Below are 9524 nucleotides of genomic sequence, written 5' to 3'. Positions count from 1 at the left end.
CTCCTTCTTACCTTTCTGACCTGTTAACCACCACTTGTTCTGCCCGTTCACTTCGTTCTTCTTCTTCTATCCAGCTTACTGTACCTTCCTTCCGCCTCACCACCATGGGAAGCAGAGCTTTCAGCTGCTCTGCTCCCAGGCTGTGGAACTCTCTGCCCCCTGAAATAAGAAATATTGGTTCTCTCCCCCAGTTTAAATCCCAACTCAAAACTCATCTGTTCAAATCTGCATATTCACTGTGAATCCACTGTTTGTTCATTTTATCTTGTGCTTTTATTTTATTGTTCTTATTCTGCCATTGTTTTACTAGGTGTTTTATCCTATTGTAAAGTGTCCTTGGGTGACTTGAAAGGCACTCATAAATAAAATTTATTATTATTATTATTATTAGTTTCGGTGAACCCTAGTAAATTGTTGGCTGTTTTCTATTCTTAGCTGACAGAAATGGCACCCATCATGGTCTTCTGCTACTTTAGCCTAGCTGCTTCTAGGTTAGACGTTCAGAGATGCTCTTCTGCACATCTTGGTTGTATCAACTGGTTGTTTGAATTGCTGTTGCCTTCCTATCAGCTCAACGCAGTCTGTTTTATCTTCTATCACCTGGTTATGTGGGAAAATCTCAGCAGATGAGCAGTTTCTGAAACACTCAGGCCAGCCTGAGTCTGCACCAGCAATCATGCCACAATCAAAGTCACTCAATCACCTTCTCCACTGATGTTCAATTTGAACTTCAGCACGTGGCCTTGACCTCACATGTATTGAGTCGCTGCCATGTGACTGGCTGTGTAGATATAGATGTTAATAAGCAGTTGATCCATTGTGATACTCACCCTGAGTGTAATTCTAGTGAAAAACAAACAAAAAGAGTTGAGGAAGGAAAAATGTCAATCACCTCCACCTGTGAAAGCATCCCTGTTTTGGAGGTTGTCTCATTGTTGCCCCTCTACTACACCTGTTGTTCATTTTATTGACACCAAAGTAATTGAAACTGATTAACAACACCCTCTGCTACACTACCAGTCAAAAAGTTTGGACACACCTTCTCATTCTTTATTTTCATGACTACTTACGTTGTAGATTCTCACTGAAGGCATCAAAACTATGAATGAGCACATGTGGAATTATGTAGTAAACAAAAACGTCTGAAATAACTCCAAACACGTTTTAGATTCTTTAAAATAGCCACTACTGCTTTGCACACTCTTCATCGCCTGCAATGGTTTCCAACACTCTTGAAGGTGTTCCCAGAGATGCTGAGCACTTGTTGGCTCTTCTGTCGGTCCATTTCATCCCAAACCATCTCGACTGGGTTTAGGTCAGGTGACCGTGGAGGCACTCCATCACTCTCCCTCTTGGTCAAATAGCCCTTACACAGCCTGGAGGTGTGTTTGGGGTCATTGTCCTGTTGAAAACTAAATGATGTTCCAACTAAAATAGCTTTAACAGTTGTGTCAGAAAAAAAAAAGTTTTTCGTTTGCGAACTTGAGTGAACCGGTTCTTTCCAAAATACCTGCGCATCTCGAGCCGCTTCTCCTTCCCTTTGTTCCCCTGCCTCCCCCAACAAACATCAATGACCTGCAGCGGGTTCTAGCCACCACTAGGTGGTATTACCTTCCAGTACATGCCAACTTCCACAAGCGTTGAACACGCAGCGTCCCAGGTTGGATCCGTGTCCTCCTACCCTGATGTAAATCATCAGTCTCGCCTGCTTCCATTTTGTCTGCCCACCCCACCAGCACCACCTCCCCACCCCGCTCCCCTGAGGATATGAGCTCCTCTAAGCAGTGGCGTGTTAAAGGAGAAGCGCGCGTCTGCGTGTGAGTGTCTGCGTGTCGGAGCTGTCACGAGCAGACAGCAGAGGATGGAGGGTCTAGGCAGGAAAGCAGATGGATTGAGGCACGAGGACTGCTCCCATCACAATGCGCGCGCGCGCGCGCGCACACACACACACACACACACACACACACACACACACACACACACACACACACACACACACACTTTGGCCCAGGGACCAGCTGTTGTCCTTTTCCTGAAACTGTCTGAGCTGACTCCCTCCTTCTCTCTCTGTCCTGGATTAGATGCATTTTGCAGTCATCGTGGGAGCTAAGAGGTAAACAGTGGGGCTAATTGCTTTGACATACTGCTCTTTGTTTTGGCCTCCTGGTGCTAATCAACCACTCGGCTAATAAGTCTGCCTGGCAATGAAAACACCACCGCGCTTAGGCTGGGAGGAAGGAGGAGAGCGGGACAGGTCTCTTCTCCGCTCACTCAAACCGATGCAGTCGTATCTGCAGCCCACACTCGCGTCTCTTCCACGGCTCCCACAGTGCTGCTGTGGCTGGGTAGCGCCCCGCTCAGGTGTGAATCTATTTATCCTCATTAACGAGCGTCTCCCTAAAGTCAGCCAATTAACACGCTGCTCCTAATGAAGCCATTAGCTGTCAGATGAGGTAGAGGCAGTGGCTGTCATCGGCCCACTGTGCGCGTGTTCGCGCGCGCGCGCTCCTGCAGCTAATAAAAGCGGGAGAATTAATGGAGTGAGCGCGTGTGATAATGAGTTAATGTGGAACAAGCAGGACGAGCGGTGATCAGCCCCCTGTCTCAAATGAAGATATCAGACACAGTGATTTACTCACTGCGCCACAAACAGGCCTTTCTTCTGTGTGTGTGTTTCCACGTTCGTGGGTTCCCCTATAAACCTGGCACTTTGTACAGCTTAATCGTGGGCCACGTGTGACCACCCTAACGTCACATCAACAAAAAAAGTGCAGCCTGGAAAATGTCAAGCTGTACTGTATCGCTTTGTGTTCACATGTTGCTTAATTGATGGATCACACTGCACAGCGGTAATATAGCTTTAATTGACTGCAAAGGCATGAATGACACAGCCTAGACAGAGAGGAGCAACCGGATGTCAGAGGCAGCTGTTCCACTGACACGATTTTTATTATTAATTACTGACCCGGTGTGGGGGGGGGCACACTAGTGATTCTGGGATTTTAAAGGGCTTCATCAGTGACTCCATTCATGTGAGAAACCTGGAAAACTCACACATACAAAAACTAAATTTATGCTTTTGCCAGGAGAGATGGAGCAATCCTTTCTGGAAGAGTCAAACCCACCCAACCTAACAGTTAGCCGACCCTGGTGTCACAATACCAGAGCTGAGGAGGTGAAACTGATTTCAGCTTACACCTGTTTGCAGATGCGCCCCCTTTCTCCCTCCTCATCCTCACCCTGCTTGCTTTTCTTCTGTCTCTCCACCGTCCAGTTGGAAGGTATACAGAGCTGACTGTCCTCCAGTGCATCAGCACCAGCGGCGATAAAGCAGCTGTGAAGTTTGCTCTCTCTCACTGAGACATTGTGCTCCTGCAGGACCAGGAGGTTATAATCCTACAGAGGCTGAAAAATGCTGTGGTGTACATTATAATCGGCCTGCAACAAGTGTGAACATAAAGACAAGACTCCAAAACAACTAAATCAATTCCCATGAGAGGAAGTTAACTTTTTTTCTTTATGCTCTGAGTCCAGAGCTTATTTATGAAGAATGAATAAAATCTTTCCCTCTTTTCTTCCTCTAGCTTCACCTGAGGCCTCTCAGACTGAACCACTTGGTCCTAACAGATTGTAAGGTGTGTTTTATTGAAGAGTTTGCTTGTCTCCTTGGAAATCTTTGGATCGTTTTCCATAAACATCCACTATAATAATAACTATTTGCTTTACTTCTTTTTATTCCTGTATCAAACGTTGTCATTTTTAAAATTTCTTTAGTCCGCGTAATAGTGGTCATGTTTACTGAACTTTATTTTAAAGTTTTGGTAGGAATATATGTTTGTCATACAAATCCTGCCAGGTCTTAGGCAGTTCGGATTAGGCAAAAGTGAAAAAAAGAGAAATAAAAATGAGGGGCTGAACTGGTCACATGTGGTTGAATACAGCAGGTATCCAGTTCTAAGCAGAAAGGACGCAGTACGATAGGTAACGCAGCAGACACAGCAAACATTAGGAGAGCGGATCATTTTATACACTTTAAGTTAAAGGAAGAGACAGGACTGGTGTCCAAAAGTGAAAGAACCACGTGGCAGACGAGCAGCCGACATTCATTACTCCCATCCTCTCATGTGGTGCTGCTGTTTGGCTCTTCTCTGTGCTCTTGCTATGGCAGATAGACTGCAGCCCTGTCTAATTAAAGAGAAATGTGATGTTGAGTGTCCTTGCTTTAACCTCCAACGTTTTACTGCAAACAGTATATCAGCCCCTTCTGCTCTTTCCTGCCTTCCCCAGAATCTTTGCACCACCTGAAGTTACTTTAATCACAACGTGTTTCAGTCGTTTCACTGAGCTTGACAGATTGTATTAATATTATTATGATTATGGGCAAAGTAACAGTATAAAAAATACAGGAAAACAGTTTATTTAATGGTTTAACTTTCAGACAGATTCTTTGAAAGAGAGAATAGATTAAAAGAGAACAAAAGGTTAGAAGAGATGTAATTATGAAAAAAAAGAAAAGGTGTGAGTCAGCTGCTCCCATTATAATCTGCACGTAAACAACTCTGCTCATCCTCCAAAACTGCTACTGCACAACTTCACCACTCCTGCCTCTCTATTGTCACTCAGTCACTCAGGATCTGATTCAGAAGCTCAATTATTTGCCAGAGCGCCGAGCCGAGCCAACCTGAAGCGTTTTTTTCTCCTTTTTTTTTTTTGAAAAATAATTACCTGAAGTTCATCATTCAATACCTCTGAAGTATGCTTTCATCTTGCACCTGTTATCTTTTTTCCCTTCTTCTTCTTTACTCAATATCCTTTACACAATCTCCCCAAGTCAGTCATTTTTAAAACTGGTAAGTTATTCACGCCGAGGTGCTGGTTACTCTTTAAAAACATATTTGGATGGGTTTGCATGGGGAAGGAGAGGTGGAAGAGGCTCAAGGATACCGCAGCGCCACCGTGGACCTTGGCTTGCTTTGCTTTATTTGCTCGGCTTCTGGGTTCTTCCTTCCTTCCAGGGTCATTTTCTTCCTCCCAGAAGCTGGGGATTATTTCAGACTAAAATAGATGGATAGAATCAATCAGCCATGGTTTTACTTTTCTCTTCTTCTACATTACCCCCCCCCCCCCTCCTCCTCTTCACCTCCACCCTCACACCCTTTTCTTTCCCCTTCTCCTCCCTCTCCTCTCTCCTCTCTCTCTCTCTGTCTCCCCCACCCCCCTCTCAGGGCTGCAGACTGAGGAGATGCATAAATTCAGACACATTAGTATTCCAGTCAGGCTCCCCATTTCAAGGCAAGGCCTAGCACCCTTCCGCCTCTCCTCTCCTCTCCTCCCTCTCCCTCTCCCTCTTTCACTTTCCCTCTCCAGATCTATTTTTGAAACATTTAAGCAGTACTGAATGCATCTACTTATTTCCAAAACCATCCCTAAATTATTTTGGGGCATTATGATGTTTTTCTTTCTTTTTTCTAAAGGGGGAGTACAGCTTTATTTTGCCCTGGCATGGCCAATTATACACAGCCATAGCCTTTGAAATGAGATTCATCTGCTTCTGATTGTGTGTGTGTGTGTGTGTCTGAGTATATGTGTGTCATTGTGTTTTGCTGTCAGGCCCAGCGGCCCAGGCGATAAATCACGCATGTCTGATTGAGAAGGGCAGAGGGCCCGGACAATAACATTTCAGTGGAACTGCAGGAGAAAGCGTCTCAGTTTGCAGTGCAGGGTCTCTGTGAACCACTGGATATTTTACAGCTGTTAGTTGTAGAGATTTATTTATTTATTTGTTATTTAGTTGGCAAAAGATGCCTCTTGACATGACATTGAGGCCAAGTGAAGGTTACGCGGCCTAACAATATAATTCACCTAAATATAAGAGTTTGAAAGCAGCATTAAGGGACTGATCTGGTGACTTTGCAGAATTAATCACAAGCTCAGCTCGAACCATTTCCCACACAGAATGCTCCACATTATATACAAGCTTTTAAAAGCAATATTTTTTTAAAGTGCTGTGATTCATTTAAATTATTGCTTTGTTTCCATAACAATAAGAGGAAGCTGTGATTTAAAAAACAACTTCTGAATAGTCTTTACTTTTCTAAAAAAAAAAAAAAAAAAGAAAATCAGAAGCTGACTTCTGCTTCGGACAGTGAGCAGTTGTAGCAAGAAATGGTTTATTACAACATACATAGTTTATTTCAAAAACATAATACAAGCTTTATACTGAAAATAAATAATTACTTGAGCTGTCATTGAAATTTGGAATAAAACCGCCGAAACAGTTCATTCAGTCTTATTGAAAATAATTTTTTTCTTTGTTTTTTGATTTTTAAATTTTTCGCGTGTTTGTTTGCTTTTTTCTTTCTCTTAAAACACTGCTAATCAAGTGCGTGAATAACTAAGATCATTTATTTAAATTAATGACTTCAAAAGGGTAATATATAAAACTGTACAATATTCGAAAAAATACTTAAGAAATAAACCAAATAACAGGAGTATTTAAGATTATAAAATTTCGATAGTGAACGTACATTAAAATTATAGGCAGGTGTATAGCGTTGCTTTCTAGACTCTCGGCTCTTTCGTGTCCTTTTTCAGAGTCCGCACAGTTTAAATGGTCGAAGATGATCGAAATAAAAAAAGAAGTAAATGAATAAATAGAGCTGCAACTGCGCGTGGCTTCGTACAACCCTCGTAAGCTACAGGCCAAAAGTAAAAGAAAGCAAAACAGTCCTCCAAGAGTCATGTAGAGTGGCTGCACAGCTGGAATGAGGGCCTAAGGTTGCAAATGCACAAAAAGAAAAAAAAAAACAGATCTTCTACGTTACAAAGTAAATGACTGTAAATATGAGGAGAACTAAGGCGTTGGAAAAGCCCGAGGGGGAAGCGTGAGGTGGAGTGTAAAAAATGGCCTCTGGTGCTGGTACAAATCAATTAAGAACAGTAACATTATTATTATTATTATTATTATTATTATTATTATTGTTGTTGTTGTTATTATTGGTGTTGTTGTTATTATTACTGGTTCCACGCCGCCGATCGTGGGTACAACGGGAGCACGGCGTGTGTGAGGAAAGCCACGAAAACAACAATAAAAACAAAACCATCAGTCCCATCTTATCGTTATTACCGAGCTGATGTTAAAAACGGTGACACACACACGCACACGCATACACACACACACGCACAAACCAAAGGCGCTGGCAGGTTATTAGGCACATTTTTTGTATGTATATCCGTGATGGAGAGAAAAAAAAGTGGCGGGCTCTCCCAAAAAAGAAAATAGAAAAAGAAAGGTGATCTGGAATGTGATGTTTGATATGCCGCTATAGGATAATGCCCTCGTGGCAGGAAAAACAATGACGAAGGCTGAACAGGTATCTCTGTTATTGTTTCAGTGCTGGAGGCATCCGGGCGAGTCTGTACCGGGACAGGTGCGGAGGGCTACAAGGTGCCACCGCGCGTCCGAGCGCTCGAGAGTCTGCACCGGGTGGAGGTGGAGGTGTGTGTCGGAGGGGGTGGGGGGCGTGGGGGGGATTCCTCCAGGTGCTTCGGTCAGAGATCATGGCACGAGGAGGCGTCTCCCGCGCTCCCGCTGTGAGAATAGGGTCCCTCGTGGGGCGGCTGCTCTCCGGGCGGTGTCATGCGCTTCTCCTTCTGCCTCCGGTTGCAGAACCACACGCGCACCACCTCCTTCTCCAACTGAAGCGAGTCCGCCAGCGACGTGATCTCCTGCGCGGAAGGCTTGGGACACTTGAGAAAGTGCGTCTCGAGAACTCCCTTCACGCTCACTTCGATGGACGTCCTCTTCTTCCTCTTTCTCCCCTGAGCTGCTATCTTGTCTATACTGCTGGAGCTGCCCGTGGACGAGTCCGCCTCCTCCAGCCACTTGTTCAGCAGCGGCTTTAGTTTGCACATGTTTTTAAAGCTCAGCTGCAAAGCCTCGAACCTGCAGATAGTAGTTTGGGAAAAGACGTTACCGTACAGCGTGCCCAGAGCCAAACCCACGTCCGCCTGCGTAAAGCCCAGTTTGATTCTCCTCTGTTTGAACTGCTTGGCAAAGTGCTCCAGCTCGTCCGAAGTCGGCGTTTCCTCGTCGGAGTGGTCGTGGCAGTGGTGTCCGCCGAGGTCGCTGTGCTCGGGGCTAAGTGTGTCCCTGAGGCCCGGGTGCATGCCTTGGCCCTGCGGGTTGGGTGGAGGTGTGAGTCCCCCGTGGTCCAGCATGCCGTTGACAGTGAAGCCCGTCTGGGAGTAGATGTTGATCTGCTGCCCGCTGGTGATCGAGGAGTTGTGGGACACCGGAGTACCCCAGGCTCCCGGGTGGTTGCCATGGTTGTTGTGATGAGGAGAGTGATGCGCTACGTGCGGAGAGCGGTGATGGATGATGCCGAGCTGGAGGTCTTCTCGGCCCGGTTTCACGTCCTGCTGCTCCATGGAGGCCGACCAGGGGCTCCCCTCCGACAGGTTGCTTGCCCACTGGTGCCCGAGGGAGTGCCCGTTCTGGACACTTTGCAGGTAGTCACTCTGGAGCAGTTTCTGATGTCCTCTGTAGGGGCTAGCAGGCTGCATGGCCTGGCTCTCCGGGTGGATCATGGGACTGGAACTGAGCAGGGTGTAGGGGCTAGAGGCAGCTGTGGCCATGCTGGCTGCTCAACCCCACTAATGCTACTGAAGAGAGGGAGCAGCTCAGCCTCTGACATCTCCCTCTCTCCGGAGGCTCAGCAGCAGCTTGGGAGTGACTGACAGCCTCCACCACCACTCACAGTCCGATCGAGACGCGGTGACGACACGTCTCCGCCAATGACGGCGCACACCCGAAACCTCCGCCTCCGGCAGCAGAGCTGCGGGTAGGAAAAGGTTTACAGGCTGTCGAACCGGAAGTGTGTCGGAGTGCTGGTCCAGTGGGTCTGGCTGTGGAATGATGTGAGCGTGGAGCGCAGTTCCTGTTTATTAATTAAAGTTTCCAACTGATTTACGCACGAGTTTATTGCTGCTCCTGTCACCCTTGAGCGCGCGCAAAGAAGGAGATTAAAGCGCAATGGCATTTCTTAGACGTGCCAGCACTTAATTTAAAAGGATACAATTAAACTAAGAGCAGTTCTCACTGCTAATTATTAACTTGGAGAATATTTCCTCAGGTGTTTGTAGAATGACACGTCTGGAGAGAGTGTTTCAGGCAAAATTGCTTTACGCACGGGCTATCCATAATCCCGAGCTTGTGAAAATATAACACACATGTTTGACTTTACTCTTGCCGTCTTTCTCTCCAAAACTGGAATATTCATAAAACACATAGAGATATGAAATAATATTTCTACAAGAGCCCAAAATCCACATCTGCTCACCTTACACATTTTCCCAGAAGGAAAACGTCTCCATGTTACCCACGTTCAAAGAGATAAACGCGAGCACAGCCAGTAGACACTTATCACTCCCAGTATTTAAGAATCTCATCAGGTCTTCTCAGAGTTGGGGAAAAAAAGATCTGCAAATCAGCGAGCTAACTTAGCGGCGTAATTATATTTGCC

At 45.7% G+C, this 9524-nt stretch overlaps 1 protein-coding gene across 1 annotated transcript; it reads right to left on the bottom strand.

Annotated features, from left to right (window-relative positions):
• Positions 1-6152: 6152 nt before the first annotated feature.
• LOC146581973 (POU domain, class 3, transcription factor 4-like) lies at positions 6153-8650 on the bottom strand. The gene has a single exon (XM_085289025.1). It carries the CDS (start codon positions 8635-8637, stop codon positions 7552-7554), a length of 1086 nt encoding a protein of 361 aa, XP_085145151.1. The 5' UTR covers positions 8638-8650; the 3' UTR covers positions 6153-7551.
• Positions 8651-9524: the final 874 nt, after the last annotated feature.

Source organism: Mchenga conophoros, linkage group LG2 (genome assembly GCF_057382185.1).
Source record: "Mchenga conophoros isolate Kocher_MC1m ecotype Shallow Benthic linkage group LG2, M_conophoros_male_GT1.1, whole genome shotgun sequence".
NCBI lineage: Eukaryota > Metazoa > Chordata > Actinopteri > Cichliformes > Cichlidae > Mchenga > Mchenga conophoros.
The sequence above is the reverse complement of the archived record's forward strand: the minus strand, read 5'-3'. Positions and strand labels throughout refer to the sequence as shown.